The sequence below is a fragment of the Puma concolor genome, chromosome E1, assembly GCF_028749965.1.
Source record: "Puma concolor isolate L17-30 chromosome E1, mPumCon1.1.hap2, whole genome shotgun sequence".
Classification (NCBI taxonomy): Eukaryota; Metazoa; Chordata; class Mammalia; order Carnivora; family Felidae; genus Puma; species Puma concolor.
The window spans coordinates 19,993,145-20,017,181 of NC_141680.1; the positions used below are offsets into that span (position 1 = coordinate 19,993,145).

At 38.9% G+C, this 24,037-nt stretch overlaps 2 protein-coding genes across 10 annotated transcripts in view; one reads left to right on the forward strand and one right to left on the reverse strand.

Annotated features, from left to right (window-relative positions):
• NF1 (neurofibromin 1) overlaps positions 1-24,037 on the forward strand; it is a 247,612-nt gene that overhangs the window by 160,429 nt on the left and 63,146 nt on the right. The gene's annotated exons all lie outside the window — the stretch shown is intronic.
• OMG (oligodendrocyte myelin glycoprotein) lies at positions 13,323-16,045 on the reverse strand. The gene is made up of 2 exons (XM_025916531.2): positions 15,872-16,045; positions 13,323-15,017 (listed from the first exon to the last, which is right to left on the reverse strand). Exons 1-2 carry the CDS (start codon positions 15,872-15,874, stop codon positions 13,689-13,691), a joined length of 1,332 nt encoding a protein of 443 aa, XP_025772316.2. The 5' UTR covers positions 15,875-16,045; the 3' UTR covers positions 13,323-13,688.

Here is a 24,037-nt window from a genome sequence, read left to right on the forward strand (position 1 = left end):
TGAGTTCGAGCCCCGCGTCGGGCTCTGTGCTGACCCGCTCAGAGCCTGGAGCCTGTTTCGGATTCTGTGTCTCCCTCTCTCTCTGACCCTCCCCCGTTCGTGCTCAGTCTCTCTCTGTCTCAAAAATAAATAAACATTAAAAAAAATTTTTTTTTAAGTAGAACATCTAAAACATATCAGAAGTGTGTAGTACAAGTGGCTTTCATTGTGGACAATTACTCGTGAAGACACTATTTGTAAGCTTCCTGAGAAAGTGGATATGCAAATATGCAGAAACAGACTATTGTTATGTTAGACTTAAATGTGATACATTTTAGAATTGTACTTCACTTTTTTTTTTTTATTTATTTTTTATTATTTTTTTTTTAATTTTTTTTTTTCAACGTTTATTTATTTGTGGGACAGAGAGAGACAGAGCATGAACGGGGGAGGGGCAGAGAGAGAGGGAGACACAGAATCGGAAACAGGCTCCAGGCTCTGAGCCATCAGCCCAGAGCCCAACGCGGGGCTCGAACTCATGGACCGCGTGATCGTGACCTGGCTGAAGTCGGACGCTTAACCGACTGCGCCACCCAGGCGCCCCTGTACTTCACTTTTCTACAGTAAAATACCAGCCGTTTCATTTTAGAAATCTAATATAGGAAAAGTAACACTTTTCCCCTTGTTGCAAAATACATGTTCCAAGAGCAAATGACTGTTTGGGAGCAAGTTTTTTTCCTACTTTTATAATACTGTAAGTCTGTTACCTCATTTTGGCTTGTTGTCATTTAATCTTATTTTTCGTTAATGGTGAAAACAAAGTGATTTAATTTCTGAATAAATTTAATGTCTAGAATAGACATCCTCCTTTCTGTTTCCTTCTCTCGGGTAATAGTGTCTCCAACTGCCTTGAGCTTTAAATAGAAGCCTTAGCATCAGTCTTCACTTCTACCTGTTCTTAACCACAGGCATCTGATTAGTCAGTGAGTGTTTCTGATTCTGCTTCACAAAGTGTTTTATGCTTTATCTTCACACTCCATTTACAGTTCAATCGGTTGTCAAAGCTGGGGCTAGTGAACAAACATTTGTGGTAAAGGACCAAGTAAGTAGGCTTTACAGGCCAAATAGTTTTTCATTTTCTTTCTTGCTCTTTCTTTCTTTCTTTCTTTCTTTCTTTCTTTCTTTCTTTCTTTCTTTCTTTCTTTCTTCTTTCCTTCTTCCTTCCTTCCTCCTTTCCTTTCCTTTACCTTCCCTCCCCGTTCCCCTCCCCTCCTCCCTTTCTTTCTTTCTTTCTTTCTTTCTTTCTTTCTTTCTTTCTTTCTTTCTTTCTTGGGGGGGGGGGGTTGTTTTGTTTTAAAATGCTCTTTAAAAATGTAAGGACCATTCTTAGCTTAAGGCCACAAGTGGCATGTGGGCAGTATACTGCCGGTGGACCATTGTTTGCTGTCTAGGCTATTACAACAACTTCCTAATTGGATTCTTTGTCAACCAGGATATTACCCCATCCCCTCCATTTTCCCCACTACTGCCAGAATGATGTCTCTAAAATACTACCATGTTACTTCCAGATAAAACCTTTTATGTGCTCCAGTTAGCCAAGTTTTCATATGTAAGACATTCATATACCACCTTTGGGATTTTTGCCATTTCTTCAAAACTTCTGTTATTTCCTCAATATTTTTATTGGCTTTTATTGGACTTTTTTTTCTTAAAGGAAAGTTTATATTATGCTATAAGTAAAGTCAGTATTGATTGCTCTAACTAGAAAACCACTAAGCAAAAGATAATGGTAAAAAGAAATACAGAAGTGTTAAATGCCTATTTCATATGGCACCTCATTATATAGGTACCACACTTCAACAAAACCACCGACTTACAAGGCAAAGCCTTTGTTCTTTAGCGTCTCATACAAATCTCTTCATGATCTTTTATGCTGCTCATATTAGTTGCAAGGTTGCCGAACTAAAGCAGAAGGTTGAAAGTCATTTTGGTAAAACGCTAGATGGTGGCCTTATTTTGGAAATCTGATGATACTGCCATCATCGATGTGGTTCCAAGTAAGCCTCTGGGATGTTCTCAGAAAAGGGTCTTCATGGTACATGGCTGAGGGTATCATCAGAGCAGTTGTCAAGAAGACTAGAGGAGCCAGTAAAGACACAAAATCTGCCCAGAAAGCTCAGAATGCCAAGTGAGCATTCTATACATTACCTTTACTATAGTGATCAAAAAAGTCTTCAAGCCATTTGTCTCAACTGGTCGTTTAAGTTTAATATTAGAGGACTAGCCATCACCATGTATGGTAACATTTGTAGAGGGTGCTCCAGACTTTATATTGGATGCCTAGCCTTGTGCTTCCGCAACACTAACCATCTTACCATTGGCCTTGGATGCCCTTCCTTTAATGTAGAGCAAACTCCTACTTTTGATTCAAGGCCCATCTTGGTAACCTAACTCTTATCCCTCTAGACATTTGTTTTTTTAATAATAACAGCTTTATTGAGATATAATTCATGTTGATCTTTTGGTTAATTTAAATGTGTTTCAGTTTGAAGAAAACATTGTCTCTAAGTTCATACTTAATGTCCTGCAGCTTTTATTGTTTTTAACTTCGAGTCAGGGCAGAGACGTACAGCATTTCACCAGGTATGTGCTTTGTTAAAGCAAGAAAGACTTCTTGTAATTGTTGTAGAAAAGCCATGAGGAATGAGGAAATATCAGAACTTATCAATAGATGAAATGATTTTTAAACATTTCTTTGCTTTATTTGCCATCAGTGTGAGGAAATACAGCCGAGTATCTGTATGTCTAAGCAATAGAACTGGTAAATGGACTGGCTGTGTGCCAGTTACTCTTATATTACACAATGTCTTACACGCAGTGGTGGTTGCTGAGGCTTTGTTTGGCAAACAAGGGCCTTCCCAGTGGTTATTGTGGTGATGGCCTCCTTGTTTTCCCTTACTGATGTTTTATTTATTTATTTATTTATTTATTTATTTATTTATTTATTTATTTATTTATTTTTTCTTTCTGGACGAAAAGCCATTAAATCTTAGTTTATTTTCTGTTGAGGCAAGGATTTGACAGGCATTTCAAGTCATTCAGCCTTCCAGAAACGTTTGGTTTATTTGTTTGGATGGTGACTATGGGCAACAAAATAGCAGAGTGAAAAACTGCATTTCCTGGTATGGAGTATTTCATCAGATTTATGTGATACTTGGCACCGAGATGCCTATATGAAATATCCAGATATCTGATTGTTTACTGCTAAATCTTACTCCCTATGGAATAAATAACCTTGTAAACTAGTTATTTGAAGTATAACTACATACATGGGGAATTATGTATCATTATGGGTTCAGTCATTTCCATTTCTGATGTTGGTAATTACCCATGAATCTCTGAAACAAGGGACAGCAGTAATCTCTGAAATATTTATGTAGCACCTACAAAATGCTTTAATACACATGATTTATTGTATTCCTTAAAATACATGTCCCATATGGGATACATGTTCTTAACTAGATTTTTACCTGAAGGCACATTTAATCACTTGCCCAAGGTAACAACGCAGGCTGTGGGTAACAAAACCTTATCTCATGCTCTGTTAAACCACAATGTGCTTTAAATACACTTAGAACTGTTTTGATCAGAAAACAACTATATACTTTGCTGTTTTTACTCTGTGTGTGTGTGTGTGTGTGTGTGTGTGTGTGTGTGTGTGTGTGTTTAGTTTTGTGCTTTCATCTCATCAATAACTTCCAACAGATTCATAATAGCAAGCCACGGTTTATAGAAAAGATAAATGGGTGTGTTGAGCATATGGCTCAACTAGTTCCTAAACGTGTTTAATGGAGTTGGGGCTTTGAGCCAAAAATGGCATTTTTTTTAAGTTAAGCTTTTTTAAAACCTCACTTTGCACAGCACTTTTTAAAGTGTGAAGCAAGCTAATCTGCTTAATACAGTAACAATGGAAGTAGCATTTGTTTCTCTTTCTTGGACTGATTTCCCTTGAGCCATCCACTGGTACTAAGTTGTTCACAGGTCTCAGAATTAACCTTTTTTTTTTTTTTTTTGGAATTATTCCATAGGTAACTCACCCTGCCTAGAGCTAATTTCTTAGAAGTAGCCACCTAGCCAAATCTTCCTTCATTCTTAACTTTTCTTAGATCTCTCCTTTTTCTGGACTCTAAAGCTATTATTTTGACGTAGTGGAAGAAACGCAGACTGTAGAATAAGACTTGGAGGTTTAACTTGGTCTGTTCTAAGTAGGTCATTGTTAGCGCACCAGGTACATCTTTGATCTGTATTAATTCATTGTCTCATTTATAAATTCAGATCAAGATGGTCAAAAAACCCCACAAACTCCTAGGAGGCAGTGATCTCTACACAGAAATCGAAAGGAAGAATCCGGGTTTACTAGGGGAAGAGGAGGGAAGGTAGTGTACCAAAGAGGACACGCAGTATCTCTGAGAGCTCACGAGAGAGCGCGGTGAACCAGAGGGACAGAAAGACACTTTGTTCGAACTATACAGCAACGGAGCTGGTAAATTTAAGGATGCCACTCTAAAGGCAAGGGCCTGACAATAAGTAAGCCGTAGTAAGAGTTTAAATTTTATTCTGAGATACGGGAAATTTTTGAATGTTTTGGGGGTTTTGTTTGTTTAAGGAGAGAAGAGAGCCTGTCTGGTTACATTTGTTGGGGAACAATTCTGACGGCAACTGACCACGTGGTGCTAAAGTAGGCTAATACAATGTGTAGGCATAGCTTGGAGATTCTGCGGGTTCAGTTCCAGACCATGGCAATAAAGCAAGTATCACAGTAAAGTGAATCAAATGAATTTTTTGGTTTCCCAGTGAATGTCGAAGTTACGTTTACCCTAGAATGTAGTCTGTTAAGTGTGCAATAGCATATTAGGCCTAAAATAACAATGTACATGCCTTAACTGAAGACACTTTATGCTAAAAATGCTAATTATCATTTGAGCTTTCAGTGAGTCATAATCTCTTCGTTGGTGGGTGGTCTTGCACAGTGTTGACGGCTGCTGACTGATCAGGGTGCCGGCTGCTGAAGCTGGGGTGGCCGTGGCAGTTTCTTAAAATAAGACAACAATGAAGTTTCACACATCGATCGACTCTTCCTTTCATGAATGATTCTCTGTAGCACATGATGCTGTTCGATAGCATTTTATGCACGGTAGACCTTCTTTCAGAATTGGAGTCAGTCCTCTGAAACCCTGCTGCTGCTTTATCAACAAAGTGTATGTCATATTCTAGATCCTTTGTTGTCATTTCAGCAGTCTTCACAGCATCTTCGCCAGGAGCAGATTCCAACTGAAGAAACTGCTCTCTTTGTTCCACCGTAAGCAGCATCTCCATCCATTCAGCTTTTATCAGGAGATGGCAGCCGCTCAGTCCCATCTTCAGGCTCTGCTTCTAATCCTAATTTTCTTGCTGTTTCCACCACATCTGCCATTAATTCTTCCACTGAAGAATCTGTTTCAGTGGAATTCTTCCACTTGAAATCCCTGAAGTCATCCATGAGGGTTGGAATCAACTTCTTCCAAACTCCTGTTTGTCTTGATATTTTGACCTCTTTCCAACGCAGGGCCTGAGCTCCAGAGCCTGAGATCAAAACCTGAGCTGAGATCAAGACTTAGACCCTTAACCGACTCGGTCAGGTGCCCCGAACCACAAATGTTTTTAATGGCTTCTAGAATGGTATCTCCTTTCCAGAAGGTTTTTGATGGACTTTGTCTAGATCCATCACAGGATCACTGTCTGGGGCAGCTATAGCCTTATGAAATGTATTTGTTAAATAAGACTTGAAGGTCACAATTATTCCTTGATCCATTGGGCTTCAGAATGGATGTTGTGTTAGCAGACATGAAAACAACATTAATCTCATTGTCTGTCTCCACCACAGCTCTTGTGTGACCAGGTGCATTGCCAGCAAACAGTAATATCTTGAATCTTTTTTTCTGAGTAGCAGGTCTCAACAGTGGGCTTAAAATATTCGGTAAAACCATGTTGTAAACAGATGTGCTGTTATTCAGGCTTCGTTTTTGCATTTGTAGAGCACAGGCAGAGTAGATTTAGCATCATTCTTAAGTGCCCTAGGATATTCAGAATTATAAATAAGCATTGGCTTCAACTTAGTATCCTGCTGTGTTAGCCCCTAACAAGAGGGTCAGCCTGTCTCTTGACTGACTTCTCTCTACCTACAAAAGTCCCAAATGGCATCTCCTTCCAAGAGAAGGCTGTTGCACTTACACTGAAAATCTGCTGTTTACTGCAGCCGCCTTTCAGAGTGATCTTAGCTGGACCTTCTGGAGAACTTGCTGTAGCTTCTCCATCAGCACCTGCTTCACCTTGCATTTGTGTGTTACAGACATGGCTTCTTTCCTAAACCTCATGGAGTAACTTCTCTGCCAGCTTCAAAGGGAGCTCTGCAGCGTCTTTACCTCTCTCAACTGTCATAGAACTGAAGAGGGGTTGGGTCTTGCTCTAGATTAGGCTTTAGCTTAAGGGAATGTTGTGGCTGGTTTGATCATCTCTCCAGACCACTAAAACTTTCTCCATATCAGTGACAAGGCCGTTTCACTTTCCTATCATTTGTGTATTCGCTGCAGTAGCTTCAAGAACTTTTCCCTCGCATTCACAAAGGCCTGGCTTTCAGCCTGTCCTGGCTTTCGACATGCCTTCCTCACTAGCCTTGATCACCTCTAGCTTTTGTCTTACAGTGAATGACATGTGACGCTTCCTTTCACTTGAATGCTTAGTTAGAGGCCACTGCAGGGTCGTTAATTGCCCTACTACCAATATTGTTGTGTCTCTAGGAATTGGGAGGCTGAAGGAAAGGAAGTGGTCGTAGGGACACAATGCACACATTTACTTATTAATTCACGATCTTATGTGGATGCTGTTCTGGGCACCCCGTAACAAATATAGTAGTAACATCAAAGATCACTGATCACAGGTCACCATAATAAACATAATTACGATGAAAAAGTTTGAAATATTGGGAGGAATTACCAAAATGTGAGAGACACGAAGTGGGCAAGTGCTGTAGGAGAAATGGCGCCAATAGGCTTGCTCAGTACAGGGTGGCCACAAACCTCCAATATGAGAAAACGCACTGTGTATGAAGGTGCAGTAAAGTGAAGCCCACTAAAATGAGGTGTGCCTGTGAATGTGCTTCCAAGAATGCTGATTATGTTTCTCTATCTCTGGTCTTCATTTCATGATGCCCTCTCGTGTCTTGACCACCCCTTCCCATTCACAGTTCATTTTTCGTCTTCCCATTTTCTTGTTTTCCTCCTTGACCTAGATCTCTTGGACAGCTGTCTCAATAGTTCTTTTTTTAGATCTCTTGCATTTTTCAAGGACAGAGCAGTTAATAAAACGTACTTGGTATACAGTATTAGCATTTTGGTATAGATCTCTTTTTTGTTGTGTTTAATATACAGTTCTATATGTTTATATCCTATAATTTTTGCTTTCTAGTTTTTGCATTCTCCACATTTCATACTTCAAAAACTCTTCATAAATATTCTTATTGGACACATAATATTCTGGTCAGTGGGATCATGATCTACTTACCTAATGTCCTAATGGTATTTAGCATTGTTTCCATTTTTCCTGCTGTTAGAAAGAATTGACCCAGAATTTACTAGGTTAAAGGTTAAAATATTTTAGGTTTTTGAACATTGTTGTGTTGGGAGGCCTGTAGCTGGTGTATTACATTAAGAATATGCAGGTTATACCATGATGGGTATTTACCAAAGAAAATGGAAACACTGATTTGAAAAGATAGGTGCACCCTTATGTTTTTCGCAGCGTTATTTACAAAGCCAGTATGGAAGCATCCCAAGTGCCCATTGATAGGTGAGTGGATAAAGAAGATGTGGTATATAAATACACATACACACACACACACACACCCCTACGTACATTCATACACACAATGGAATATTAGCCATAAAAAAGAATGACATCTTTGTGACAACATGGATGGACCTAGAAGGTATTAGGCTAAGTGAAATAAGCCAGACAGAAAAAGATAAATACCATATGATCTCACTATGTGGAATCAAAAACAAAACAAAACAAAACAAACAAACAGACTTTTAAATACGGAAAACAAACTGGTTGCCAAAGGGGAGGTGCATTAGGAGATGAGCAAAATAGATGAAGGAGAATAAGAGGTATAAACTTCCCGTTATGAAAATAAATGAGTCATGGAGATGAAAAGGAAATAGGAAATACAGTTAATAATATTGTAGTAACACTGTATGGTGACTGCACTTATGGGGAGCATTGAGTAATGTATAGAATTGTTGAATCACTGTGTTGTATACTTCAAACTAACATAACATTGTGTTGTAAAAAGAGGAGGGATTTAAGGGAAAAAAAGGACTCTGTGGATTATGACCTGCACAAACCACACACATGGTGCTGGCAGGTAGCTCCCTAAGCACCTGAGCTTCCACTTTGGGGAAGTGAGAACCCTGGGGTGGTTTTGATTTGATTTGTTTTGGCACACTCACACAAAGGAAGTAAGGTCAAAAGATGTATTACTTAGGGATCCCAGAAGTGTTCAGGGGGCTGGGCGCAATGAGCTAGAGGAAGGCATGCTTCCGTCCCGGCTTACCGGCAAGCAGGAAACAGCACAGGGTAACAAGCACCTGTTACTTAGAAGGTGGTTGGGACGACAGTCACTAACTTTTCACGGGCCCAACTCTGAGTAGTTATTTAACAATGTGCACCAGGAAAAGCAAAGCAGGAACTGGTGGTGGAAATCCTAAGCTCAGGTCCTTATCCGGAGGGCCAGACTCTGCGTGTGTGCGGGGTTGTCCTACTGCCAGACGCCTAGGCAGCAGCTCAGGGTAGCTGTTTCCTCCTCACGGCTGCCAGTTGCCGTTCAGAGAAGTGGTGCCAACATGTGAATGTGGTTATTTCGTGATGGCTTCCCCGGCCTTCATTTCTGTTTCTTAAAGATTGCTTGCTGAATTAATGATGAAAATGGTATCCCATTTTGTTTTCATTTTCAGTCATTATGTGGTAGTCCCTAGGTCCATATACTTTTCTCAGGATACTTCCTGTCTTTTAAGTGCTCTGGTTATGTCCTGTGCCCATTTACCCATTGGGAATCTAAATATTTTTCTTATCAATTTTGTAAGCTTTTGATGAACAATCTCCTTTATGGTATTCTCTTTGAATATTTTTATTCAGCTCATTACTTCCACATAAAGAAACTTGGGAGTTTTATATAGACAAATCCGTCGATAATTTCTTTGTGATTTTTTTCCCCTTTCCTAATTAAAAAAAAAAAGGTCTCCCAGAGATTTATAAATACGTTTAAATTCTTCTGCTGGTTTTAAGACTTCCTTTTTTTTTTTTTTTTTAATGTTCTCATTTTTAGTTTGCTGTGTAGGTGTATCATGTGAAGTGAGGGTTGAAGTAGGCTGTTTTCCAGTTTCCCCAGTATTCTTAATACTGAGTCTTACCCTTGCCCTTTGATTTGTGATTTTTTTTTTTCCTTCTAAAATGAACAATGTATGGGAATTTCCTATGCGGTAGGCACTGTTCTAAGCATGTTACATGAATTATGTCATTTTGCCCTCACTCCTCTCAACAACCCTGGGAGGAAATGGAAGTCCTTAGAATTCTCTCTTCTGTGCACAGTACTCTGACTGTGCTTGCATATCTGTGCTGTGGCTGTCTGCCTTTCTATTTTTATGTCCCTACTATTTTGTCTTAGAAGGGTTCTCCTCCAGAGAATGTGTAAGATACCTCTACTGTGTCTTCCTTTTTTCTGTTCTTGCCTATTTATTTTTCCAGGTGACTTGAAGTGTTTTATGTCATGTCTCAAAAAGAATCTCATTGGAATATATTTGTCAGAGTTGGTTTAATCCACGAATTATACCGGAAATAATCTCATTTTTGTGGTACCACTCAAGGTGTGTCTCGTGTACTTAGCCTTGATTCCAGGTGCTGAATAAATGTCTGTTGAGTGAAAGAATAAACGAATGGAGAGATCTTTGTGTATCGTCTTCGTCAAGTTTCAGCTAATACCTCGCATTAATGCTTTTTTAGCTTTTCCCCCATTCGGTCCTGCACATTTCATGTGAATGTTATTTCAGGCATTGTATATTTGCTTTGTTGTTGCTGCAATGAACGGTATCTTTCTTCTGTAATTTTCTAACTATTTGTTGCCAACACACAAGAAAATCCTTCATGTTTCCATATGCTTTTTGTTATTTAAGGTTATTCTTTTGAAGGCATTCCTGAGGAATCCTTTGGATAGACCATTATTTCAGTTTATTAATAGTAATAATTGTGTTTCCTATTTCCATATAATTGTATCTGTTATTCCTGTTCTGGAATGTCCCAAATAATGTTGAAAAGATTGATGACAAAATAGGCATCGTTGTTCTGATTCTGATTTTAATAGAAATATAACTTGTCACTTTTAACTGTGATGCTGGCTGGTAGTTTGCCATGCATGCTCTCATTCTTTGTCTAGTTCTTAAAACGCATTGCATAAGGAATAATGTTAAAAAAGATTTGAGGTTGACTTTCATTTGACATCTTTGGTGTTGGTTAAAGGAATTTGCTGCTGCTTCAGAGCATTGTTATGGAAGGTTATTGAATAGCACATACTTGTGATCTTTTAATTTAGCCACAGAAGACATCTTCTTCTTCTGCTGTGATAGTGAATGTTTCTCTTTCTTCTGCATCCCTATTCCACTAATACATCTGAACCTGAACTCTGGAGGGTGGAAAAGCAGCGACTGAAGCCAGCACACCCTTTCATTCTGTTGCTGTTAAGGTGTGGAGCTTGGGTATTCCTACTTGCATTTCTCAAAAGCATTGGGCTTGGGCATATCCATAATAATAATAACCCTAACAACAGCAGCAGCAACATTACTGCCTATAGAATGTGTTGGGGGGGAGCACGACAGTATGATAAGCTGTCTGTGAATTACACCATTTGATCCTCAAGACAAACACTATGAATAAGTTCTGCTAGTCCATTTTAGACATGAGGGAACCTTGACCCTGAGCAGTGGTAACATGGCCGGGATTGTACAGCTGAGAAGTGACAGAAGCAGGATTTAGGCCTAGAACTTTAGCACGACACATGCTTCCCTGCTGTTTTATCCCTTATTGCATTTACTTTGTATTTGTGCTCTTATTAGGATCCTCTTGACTGGTGAGAAACAAAAGTTACTTATAAAATAGAATTAAGCCCGAGGGGTGGATGAATGGATGGATATATAGCTAATGTGCTTGAGAGGACTAACGTATTTTGAAATGTTTATGGAGCCAGTAATACAGGAGTTCTTGTCTTAGTGGCAAATAATGAGTCCTCCTCCATTAAAAATGATAAGAACACAATTTCCTTAGAAGGAAGTTTATCTAATTACTTTAAGGCTAGGTAATACTTCTTTCTAAGGATTTGAAGTCTGTGTAGTTGACTTGTAAATTTACTCCGTTTTTTCCTTTGCGTTTTGCAGACAAGTCAGGAAGATTGGTGTAATCCATAGATGCTACTAATGCTGTAATCCATAATTTCACCTTCTTGTCACTTGTCCCTGTAGCACTTCTAAGACAGCATTGTATTTTTGGCACCCTCAGAGTGAAAGACATCTAAGAAACCTACTTGTTGGGAAGCTCACTCTATGTGTTTCAGAAACCTGACATAAGTGTTTGGTAGAGGAGGGTGTGTAAGTGACTAGTCTTTTTTTTTTTTTTAATGTTTATTTATTTTTGAGAGAGACAGAGACAGAATGCAAGTGGGTTAGGGGCAGAGAGAGAGGCAGACACAGAATCAGAAGCAGGCTCCAAGCTCTGAGCTGTCAGCACGGAGCCTGACGCAGGGCTTGAGAACTCACGAGCCATGAGATCATGACCTGAGCCGAAGTCGGACGCTCAACCGACTGAGCCACCCAGGCGCTCCATAAGTGAGTAGTCTTTACCATCGCTGGCAAAGCGACTAGGTCAGTGACGAGGAGGAGTGGAAGCAGCTTGCCCATTTAGAAAGGTAATGAATTTTAAAACCATTTAGGGGACTTTTTCAAATAACCCCCTTTCTTCATGGTGAGATTCCCTGACATGGTGAGTTGGGTTTGCTGGGGCAGGGGAATGTTTAAGAGCCACTGTACTAGTCAGCCTAGGAGAGAAATCGCCTTATTGAAGCTTAACAGTAGTTTTCCCATAAGCCCGGGCCTTTAAAACCAAAAGAGTACGTTAGAGGGTTATTCCTTTTCTGTCTCTCCAAATAGAAAGGTTCCCAAACCTGGAAAGAAGTCTTGTCTTATTTTAAAATTTCCTAGGAAGGAGCATCAGAGTTTCTTTCTGGACTCTCCCAACTCTAGGAATTGCTTGAAATAGAGCCTTCCTTATGTCTCACAATTTAAATCCCTCATTTGTGGCCTATTTCAGCTATGCTGTCTTGCATTTTAATCTAGCCTTGTTTCAGGGCTTCTTTTTCTGACTCGTGGCTATTACTTTTGTTCGTCTCTAATTCATAAGGTGGCTTTCTTTTTTGTATTTGTAGCAAATTCGCCATTTTCTTCTAGCTGCGCCCAGTGCAGTTTGATTTGGAGTGTGAACATCGGTCTTAGGCCCAGCCCTAGTCCTATATTGTGTGTTGTATTGGGTTCATCACCCAGTTGTGGCACCAGGTGAACCCCATCTTTTCTTCCCCTTCTCCTTGCCTGTTTCTTCCTTAGTAGTGCCCATGTTTGTCAGACCCCCAGGATTTTATCCCTAATCTATCCTTATTTTTAATTGAGGTAAATCAGATTCTGACATCCGACGTACAAAAGGTAAATATCCCTCTCCTATACGTAGAAGACTTTTCATTTTGTAAATGTGTAAATTTTTCATTAGCAAATGGTCTGTTAAATATGCGCTAAAACTGTCCCTTTACATATCTGTAAAGCCAAACTTTTTATGATCTTTTTAATACTTTCCTTAAATGCAAAAAACAAAGCCGTTAAACTTTCCTGATTAAAATGCAAAGCCTAGTGTCTTCTAGCTTTTTGAAGAGCTTTTGTCCATTATATAATCTGTAAAGTAGCCAAGAGTTCCTCAGAAGCAGGACATCATTTAGATTTGAAACAATTATGGCTTGTGTGTAAAATAATGATGTGGCATAACCATTCATGGGGTAGCAACCACAGTTACACTTTAGTGGCAAAATCCTTGGATACCTCCAACATTTCTTTCATCTACCGCACAGACTTTACCAGAGTACCCTAGGACAAAAATGGTTCGGTCATTTCAATTACACTGAAAAGATTAAGTTGGTCTGACTAGAAAGCCAAATGACACAATTATGAGCATAGACCTTTTATTTTTTTTTTCCCAGATGTTTGACAGTGTAAACATACATAAAATACATATTAAAGTTTAGATGCTTTACATTTTGTGCAGTAAATTGAAGCCTCAAAAAGAAAACATTTCATTAAAAAGAAAGAAACTCAGTCGTGTTACTTAAGACAGTAAAATAGCAGCGAGTACCGAGACATTGTGCACTTCTTTTCTTTAAGACAAGTTACTTCGTGTACATCAGAGTCAGAAATGTGAGACTGGCTTTCTCGAATACTTATGTAGCTTGAATCACTGGTTAGATAGGGGCATATTTTCCCAACTGTACATCAGGGGGGAGCTCTTTCATTGGCTTCAAACGCTGCGGCCCCTCAGCCAGCCAGCATGACCACAGCATTGAGCATCAAGAGAAATGAAGCGTTGACTTTCCAAGCACTTGCCGCAGAAGGTAAGCGAGTCTTTGCATTTGTGGTTGTCTCTTCCCTTCGGAAGTTAAGGGTTGTGCTTTGTTGAGGCATTTCAGAGAAATTACTTGGCATGCCACTAGTAATACTTAGGGTCATGGGTGTTGGGGACGATTTTGTTGAGCTAGTGAGGCTTGTGTTTGTAACGATTCCATCTTGGAGATGAATAGTTAGAGTTGCAGCTGCTGCTTCGTGTGAATTGATGGTTTCTAAGGATGTGTCTTCGGGGTAGGGCACAAAAGCCTTGTCGGTGCTAGCAAAGGTGGTGTCTTTGCTTAGAGTGGCACCAAACGTTGTTTCCTTCGTTCGGTATTGTTTGGGGGTTTTGGTCACTTTGGACTGCGTTACCATACTCAGAGAGTTAATGGTGTCCACTGTCTGCATCCCACTTAGGGTGAACAAGCTTGAGGTAAATCCAGAAGGTGTGGGATATATGCTATGTTCCTTCAAAGATGATATTTGGCTAGAACAGGGAGTCCCTATCACATGGGCTTTTGTTTCCATCACCCACTTCAATAAGTAAGTGATGTTTTGTTTGTGGTCACATGACCACCTGTTATTGTGAAGGGTTATCTCCTGCAACTGAAAGAGTTGGTCAAAAGCTTGATCTGGAATGAATGTGAACTTATTATTGTGCAGGTAAAGATGTGTGAGATTTGTCAGGTTTATTAATGTTCCTGGAAGGATTTGTGTCAAGGAATTGTTAGACAGGTCCACGATATGTAGTTTGGAGGGCATGTTGGTTGGAACTGTCCACAGTTTGTTACTACTGAGGTTGAGAACCTCAAGACTTCTCAGTGTATTTTTAATGAGAACAACCTTTTCCAGCATATTCTTAGAAACATCCAGATATTTAAGGTTCCACTGATAAGCAGTATCAGATTTGTCAAGCAGTTTAATGTTGTTGTTAGCAGCAGACATGTTCCAGAGGGACCGAGGTAACTGAGCAGGCAGGCTTTCGAGCCTGTTGTTTGAAATATCCAGGGTCCTCAGATTGGTGTATTGGGTTAACTGGTTATGAAGATCGGTAAAATGGTTATAAGACAGATTTAAATGGATAATATTCTCTTGCAGTCCAGATGGTAATGTAGTCAAGTTTCTGCCTGAACAGTCCACATGCCTGTGCCTCTCTGTGCATATACATTGGAGAGGACAAATGCATAAAATACCAGGTGTCAGAAACAGAAGGATGAACAAGCTGGGAGACATTTTCAATATCTGATATTCCATCAAAGCCTGGAAACAAACAGATACACCCTTCTTTTAATATGCAAACACAATTAGGCATCTGCGTGGGTCAGTTAGCATTAGGCAAAATTTTCAATAAACCTCGTTGTTGTTGAGTCCTTTTATAATTGTTCCAGTGATTAAACTAACAAAGCTCCCCTTCATTTATAGTCCAAATGCTTAATCCTTCAATTGGGGCTATGTGGTAGAGAGGGACTCTCTCCCCCTACTTGCTCCTGTATTTTCTCCCTTCTTTTTTCCCTTCCTTTACCAGTCTTTCTTATTTATCTTCCCAGAGCCTTAAAATTACAAAATGGCATTCTCTGCAAATAGAGAGTCAGAATCTTAAGCTGTTACTCTTTTTGAGACTATCCCTTCTTACTCAGATAGGAAAAAATGGCTGTCGTGCCTGGGGTTTTTTTTGGGTTTTTTTTTTTTGTTTGTTTTTGTTTTTTTTTAAATCTCTGCGGTAATGTAATAGTCAATATTGTGTACAGAGTAAGATTTGATTTAGATATTAAGACAATACTTTGAAATTCATCTTTGTCTCTTTGGGATAAATATGTCCTAGCAAAACATTTCAAGGCACTTGAAAAATTCAGACCAATACCATAATTTAAACCTCCCATTTTATAGTGATTTTCTTATGTATATTTCAGTGCCGATTCTAAAAGAAAGCAGCGTGTATATTTACAAAGTGAATGAATATTAAAAAGAAACCCCTCCACTGACACTGCAGCAAATTTCTGGTGCATGCACTTGCTTGCTACTGAATATATATTCAATCCTCACGTTGACTTTTTCTTTAAAAAAAGGAAAAAAATTCCCAAGTCAGTCTTTTACTGATCTAAATAACAGCTTACCATAGTGTCGTCTTCAGCAGCAGCATCTCATTTTCTCCGGGAAACTTAAGCTTTAAAGGTCGCCTTGCTCTGGAGAGTGGGAGCCGCTTCTGGCTGTGGGCTGTGCTTGCCCGCTCAGCTGCGCTGTGCGGCTGTGAGCCCGAGCTCTGCAGCCACCTGATCAGTCCACAGAGGACTGCAGCGCTGTCATTGGTGCTGACTCAAATTTAGTGCAAGAGGTGCACACGCAACAAAATGGGCCCCCCAAGTTTGTTTGTTTGTTTTTCAATTTACAGCATGGAGCATGCCCATCTACCTCCCAATTTGCCAGAGGATGTGGTGCCTCGTGCCCATTAGACCTGGCCCTCACTCATTTCTGTGTATTTGAGCTCAGGTTCCACATTCTGACATTGCCTCATGAAGAATGTGCGGTTCTCTTTTTAAAGCCTCTACTCCGTATTCTTTTTACACGTTGGAAAATGTTGAACACGAACTTGACCGTCCTTTTCTAAGCTGTTAATTTAACTATTTTTAACTCCTGCCTTTTCATGTTCTTCTAAAATGGTTCCGTTGTCCCGTCACTTTTTAAAATAACAGAATACAATCTATGTTTCATTTTCGGGTGCTCCCCCAACATGCTGATTATTATGTATAATCAGCTTTTCAGATTTATCAACCACTTCAATCTTCCTTTTTCGGAAGTACCAAAGTACTTACATATGGGGTTATTTTGTCATTATCTTTCTGGTACAAAGGATCATTTAGCCCAGACTACACATAAGCAAGACTACATTTTTAAATGAGCATCTCATGCTTTTAGTTAAATTCATATGGTCAGATAAACATGTTTTATTTTATGTCTTTTAGGTTAAGGATCTTTTTTCTCTATGCAACTCAACTTCGTTTAGTGAGTGGGTATATGTATTGTTCCGTCCAGAGACATCTTCGATACAACTGGAGTGACCATGTATTCATTTGATTTTGTGTTTCAGAAATAATTGTATCAATTTTAGGTGATTTCTTCAGAATGTTTCACATTTTGCCTTACTGAGAAAGCAATTTATAGTTTTAAAATTGCATAGGGGAGCCTAGGTGGCTCAGTCAGTTGAGCATCTGACTTCAGCTCAGGTCCTGATCTCAGGGTTTGTGAGTTTGAGCCCCATGTCGGGCTCTGTGCTGACCGCTCGGAGCCTGGAGCCCGCTTCAGATTCTGTGTCTCCCTCTCTCTCTGCCCTCCCCTGTTTGTGCTCTGTTTTTCAAAAATAATAAACATTAAAAAAAATTTTTTAAAGAAATAAAATTGCACAAAATAACGTCAAAGGCAAAACTTTGGTCATGAGTTTTAGAAAATGTGACTAGATTTGTAGTAGCTTCTGCTTCACCCTTTAGTGGATTGATTGTATGAATAATCTGTAAAAGCTCAAATCTAATTCCCAGAATATCCACTTTACCTTAGAAAAGAAAGCAAATAGGGGCGCCTGGGTGGCTCAGTCGGTTGGGCTCAGGTCACGATCTCGCGGTCCGTGAGTTCGAGCCCCGCGTCGGGCTCTGGGCTGATGGCTCGGAGCCTGGAGCCTGTTTCCGATTCTGTGTCTCCCTCTCTCTCTGCCCCTCCCCCGTTCATGCTCTGTCTCTCTCTGTCTCAAAAATAAATAAAACGTTAAAAAAAATTTTTTTTAAAAAAAAGAAAAGAAAGCAAATAAAGTTACGGGATTTTCATTACCAAATTGTTACTATTTAAAAACCAATTCTTAGCATGTTACATGTAAAGAAGATCTCCTTATGCCTTGTTGTTAATCCTTTGTTTTTCTCTAAATTTGCCATTCCTTTGCCCCAGATTTTACCCCAAACAGAATTTATTATATTAAAATTTGAAGTTTATTTTCTTAGAAAAGAAACTATACTCTAAGAGTCACCTTTTGTATGAAATTCATGTTCCTCAAAAAATATCTATATTTTAAAAGTCTGCAGTGTTAGAGATTTATTATTGATCAGGTGCTTTATTCCCACTTTACTTGGAGAGTTCACCCTTGGACTCTTAATAAGATTCTTTCTATGGATTTCAGAAACCAGTCATCAATCTTAGTGCTTAAAAGTAATGTGTTAAAAATACTACGTTCAGCAATATTGTGGAAATAGAGAACGATTGTTTTGACATTTAGATTTCTTACATTTTAGCTCCTGTATATACTGTTATACTTCAAGGGGTGAGACTGAGGGTCAGCTTACCAGACACCTAAATCTCTGTTACAATTTTAGGAAGTCTCATTACATCAATGTGGAAATAGAATTACCCAGTCCCATTATACTTACCAGTACTTTTTTTTCCCTGAAACCAGGAACATGTTATTTCATTAACTTACGGACTCAAATGAATTTGGGTTTAGGCTTTGTTGAGATTAGATTCTGCTGTATATATTAGAAAATTCCAATACGATGGTAGTGACAGTATTTCTCATTTCAAGTTTGGGGACATAACCAAATTGCTTCCTATTATTCAAAGATTATTGTAAAATTTTCAAAAAGATAAAGGGGAAACATTTTTAATATATTTGAATTGTAACAATCTGCCCTTATGTTTTTGGAAGCTCTCATCAAGTAAAATAATACCATATATTACTATTACTCAAATAATTTTGTATAGCCTTAAGTGTTTGTTAAAATTTATTTTAGATACGATTTCAGACAAATTGCATTTTAGATAAGTCTGTCAAGTCAGGAGTTCCAGCTATTGAAGCAACTATTGTATTCTAGAGACTAAGCTGTATATTCATTTAACATACTCTTTTGTGAAATGCCCTGTCCTAGGATATATTACCCCAACCTTGTGAAAGGTGTAACAGATTGCCCTGCCAGGGAACAACTGTCCCATGGTAATCAACAATTTAGAAGCCCAGTCGGTCTGTCTGTCTGTCTGGTTTTTTTTTCTTTTTTTACTGATTCCCATTTTATATTTTTATGAAGTTTTTAAATCTTGGTTCCAGTATAGGTGACATACAGTATTCTATTCGTTTCAGGTGTACAATATAGTGATTCAACAATTCTATACTTAGTGCTCATCACCATAAGAGTACAGTAGTTTGTCTTTATTTCTTAAAAAAAATTTTTTTTATTCTTATATATATTTTTAAGTTTATTTATTTTGAGAGAGACAGCGTGAGCAGGGGAGAGGCAGAGAGAGAGGGAGACAGCGCAGAGCCTGATGCAGGGCTTGAACTCACAAACTGTGAGATGATGACGTGAGCGCAAACCCAAGAGTCGAATGCTTAACCAACTGAGCCACCCAGGCGCCCCTAAAAAAAATATTTTTTTAAGTTTATTCATTTTGAGAGGGACAGAGAGAGAGGGAGAGAGAATCTCAAGCACTGACAGTACGGAGCCCAGTGCAGGGCTAATACAGAATGCAAAGTCCTGACCTGAGCTGAAACCAAGAGTTGGGCGCTTAACCAACTGAGCCACCCTAGCACCCCTGTCTGTCTGTCTTTCTTTTTTTCTTTCTTCCTTTTTTGGGGGGGTTTTTTGTTTGTTTGTTTGTTTGTTTATTTTTGAGAGAGTCAGAGCATGAGCGGGAGAAAGGCAGAGAAAGAGGGAAACACAGAATCCAAAGCAGGCTCCAGGCTCCAAGCTGTCAGCACAGAGCCTGATAGGGGGCTTGAACCCATGAGCCGTGAGATCATGACCTGAAGTTCGACACTTAACTGACTGAGCCACCCAGGCGCCCCTTCATTTCTTCATTTCTTATACTCATAACATCTGTCATGCTTATTTGAGAGTAAAAGTACTACATTTTCTGTTTTTGGTAACATAGTTGGCTATTCAGACTGAATTTTCTGCTGGAAACAAGAGTACTCAACAAAGTTTTTAATGGCATGGATGAACTGACAAGATAGAAATGATCAGGTTAGAACCCATGTGGATAAGTTTCTTGTCCCACCTCCCCACCCCTTTTTTTCCCATGCCACTGGCTTGTTGCCAGAACTCATTTATTCATTCTGGATTTATGTTTGCTTCCTCGTAAACATTTAATTTGTTTCTCTGTCCACCATATTTCCTATAAATGGTTCCTAACAGCATTAACAAAATTGTTCATTCATATCATCGTACAATAGTTTCAAATAATGCCAATATTGCTAGAGACAGATTACACACTATTGAATAAAATTTAAGATTTCTTTGTAGTTCTCTTTGTTCTTAGAATATAATTCACTAAGGATGTATAGTCCATTCTGTTGTCTAATACAACTTGAAATAATGTTTTTTTCTCTATGTTTATGTCACCAACTTTACCTAAAGTTGGGTTCATTTGTTTCTATTAGTTAATAGTTTTTAGGGACTGCTTAAGTCAAAACTATATAACAAGATATATTCAGAGAAATCTTGCTTCTGTGTCCCCTTCACCCCATTCTATTCTTCCTCCTATTGGTGACTATTTGTATTAACTTTTGGTTTTATCTTAACAGTCTGTCTGTCTGTTTTTGTTTTTGTTTTTTTTTTGCAAACATATTAAAATATGTATGTATTGTATGTTCTTATTCCCTTTGCTTGTATTAAGGGCTGTATACTAAATATGCTGTTATACATCTTATTCTTTTTTTCCTTAATGTATCTTGAAGATCATTTCCCATCAGCAAATAGAGATCTTTCACATTCATTTCACAATGCTTAGTACTCTTTATGGGATTGTACTTACCATGGTTTATTCCACCAGTCCCTATTATGAACATCTGTGTTGTTACCAGACTTTTGCTGTTACAGATAATGCCAGTGAATACCCTGGCACCTAAGTAACTTCATATTTTGTCCGATGAATCTTTGAAAAAGGTTCCTAGAAGTAGGATTGCTTGGTGAAAAGGTAAATGCATTTGGAATTTGTCTGGATATTACCGCATTTTTCTGTGTAGTCCATACCATTCTGCAGCCCCCTCAACAGTGAATCACGGTGTCATTCTCTGTCACCTCACCATACACTTTGTTGTTGAACTGTTGGATTTATAGCAATCCGCTGGGATCGGTATCTCAGGGTAATTTTAAATACAGTGCTCTAATTTGAAGAAAGTTGTACATCTTTCTGTTTTCAGGAGCCATTAAAATTTTTTCTTCTGTGACTGTCTTTTACATTTTGGACATTTTTTTCTATATTGTTGTGGGTCCTTCCTTCCCCCCAAATAGAATTTTTTTTTTCAACTCAGAAATATTAGCCCTTTGTCTTATGGTTGCAAATTTTTTCCAGTTTGCCTTTGACTTTATTACAGTGGAATTTGCTTTTTGTTTTTTGACAGTTAAAAGTTTTTTATATAATTAGATTTTCCTTTTCTTTTTATTGCTTCTGGAGTTTGAGTCTCAGCTGGGAAGATTTTTTTCTTCCAGGTTATAAAGCAATTCTCATATTTTCTTCTATTACTTATATAATTTCGTGTTTTATGTTTATATCTCTGGTCTGTTTGGTGCTTATCCTAATGTATGGATCCAATTTTATCTTTTTCCAAATGTCTATCCAATTGTCCCCATATTTCTTCCACTGATTTGAGATTTGAGTCTATTTCTGGACTTTGCATTCCATTTGTCTAATCAGGTAGAAGTATCACAGTGCATGATTATTATAATGTTTTAACTATAGGTGCCCAAATATTTTGCTACGTTACTTTTTGATTAGAACTAGGTAATAACAATTACAGCACAGATCATTGTGTCCCCCACTACCAACACCAAATGGAGTACATGTGTGATACATATATGTTGCAATGCATGACATAGGTGCTCTTTGGTCCTCTACTAGTGAAAAGAGTCCTGACCCAGGAGTCAGGGAAGAAACTCAGCTTTTAGCACCGCTACTAAGCAAGTCACTACTCTTTCTGGCCTATTTTCTCATCAGTTAACAAATAAAAGGAGTTGAACTGGATGGTCTTCAGGGTTGTTTCTGAATCTGGTTAGTGCTGATCTGGTAAGAGCACCACTGCCGTATGGTAGTTCAGTCTATGTTTTATCCCCCTGGGCCGTGTCCTTTTCCCATTTTCATGAAACAAAATTTTTCTTCCACTCTGGATCCTGGCTCTTCCATCTTTTTTTGTAGGTTTTTCTTTGTTCCAGCACTTTCTTCTCTCCTGGATGTCTTTTATTAGCTTGCATTTCTTTCTGCTGATTAAGCAAGGATTGCCACTGTTTGGCTGCTCAGCTTCCACTGACCTCAGTGGGGAAAATTACATGCAGTAAATGGGAATTCTTTTTCCCCCTGGCAGAGGATTTTTTAAAAAAGACAACACCCAAAACTAGCTGCTGACAGTAAGACTGTTCTTCAGTTGTACAGAGAACAGAAGGAAGAAAGCTGCATGTAGGGTTTGAAGAAATCAGATGGGACTATGACCAGGTCATCGGCTCCTGATTTATCCGTAAGAGTTGGTGTTTCCCTATATTTCCCAGCACCCATCCTTCAAGAGATCAGGAAAAAAGGTAATGAGAAAGAAGAACAAAAGTGTGGAAAGAGCCTCTTGAGTAACCATCTTACATGTGAAATGAGAAAGGTTATGATGATTTAAAGCACATCAAAGTCTTGACCAAATATAAAAACATAGCTTATTTATCCTAAATAGAATTCAGGAAATTCATAGGAGATTCTTAAACTCCTGATTGCTGCTGAGTAGGATTAACCTTAAAAATGCTAAGTTTGAAAAACAACATGAAAGAAGCGCTTTCAAGTGGGAGACAAAGAACCAATGTAATGTGGCAAGAGACATGCTTCAGGAATAAACGCCAGGAAAATAAGTCCAAGGAAGTGTTTCTGCAGATAAGGCTTTTTAATGGTCAGTAAGGGATGGTTTAAAAGATTTAAAGGGAAATATTGTATATAAAATTTCAGTGTCCAAAAAAGCCCGCTAGTTTTTTGTTTTTGTTTTTGTTTTTTTACTAAAGTGGGAGCTTTGTTAGTTTCTTGAACACCAGTGCTACAAATAAATACTGAATTTGTTCTGAAAACCCCCACAGTTATGAGGAGTTCTTCACGGTTAAACTACTGACAAGACCACCACATTTTATTCTGAGTGATGGCTAGGGTAAGGAAGAAGACCACATGCTTGTTGGGCAAAGAAACACTTCTGTGGGCACAGGCCGGCACCCCCACAAGCCTAGCCCAGGAACGCTCACCGCCTGGACTCTGACAAAGATTAGGTCCACCCCTACTCTGGTAACTCAGTTTCATCACTTGTCAGGTAATGGAGAAAAGACGAAATTCTGCATAGGAAAGGTGGTTTAAGAGTTTAAATGTATAGTGTCAGAGAAAGTGTCCATTTAGGGAAAGTTGAGAATCATCTGTGTTTGATGTAGTCTGTTTTTCTTGGAAAAATCATTCAAATTTGGAATGGAGCCATAGAAGTGTGGTTTTGTGTGTGTGGCTTTATTTTTTGTTTTCCTTTATAAGATTTCATTTTGTTTGGGTGCTAGAGCCATAGAACAAAGAAATTTTTACAGATGCTTAGTTTTAGGAGCGCCTGGGTGGCTCAATCGGTTAAGTGTCCAGCTCTTGATTTCTACTCAGGTTATGATCTCACAGTTTGTGACTTCAAGCCCTGCATCAGGCTCTGCGCTGACAGTGTGGAGCCTCCTTGGGATTCTGTCTCCCTGCTGCTGTCTCTGCCCCTACCCTGCTCGAATTCTCTCTTTCTCAAAATAAATAAATAAACTCAAATAAAATTTTAAAAAAGGATGTTAGTTTAAAAAATTGTGCTCCCCCAATGTCTACAGTTTATGGTGCATGCTTATATTTTTTTCAGAGTAAACATCCCCAATCCAACCCCCACCCCCACAATTTGATGTTTTAACATACTTGCTTTACTATTTCCAGTGAGAGCTAAAAGGAAATTTTTGTATTCTCAAACATGCATTTTGGTTTCTCATCCCCACAAACTTGGAATATGTATTTAATACTTGAGGTGTTAATTTAAAATTTGGAGTTTTAGAGCACTCTGCTGGCTCAGTCAGCAGAACATGCGATTCTTAATCTTGGGGTTATAGGTTTGAGCCCCACATTGTGTGTGGAGATTACTTAAAATCAATCTTAAAGGAGCGCCTGGGTGGCTCAGTCAGTTAAGCGTCCGACTCTCAATTTCAGCTCAGGCCATGATCTCACAGCTCGTGAGTTCAAGCCCCGCGTCAGGCTCTGTGCTGTGACAACCTGCTTCCAATTCCATGTCTCCC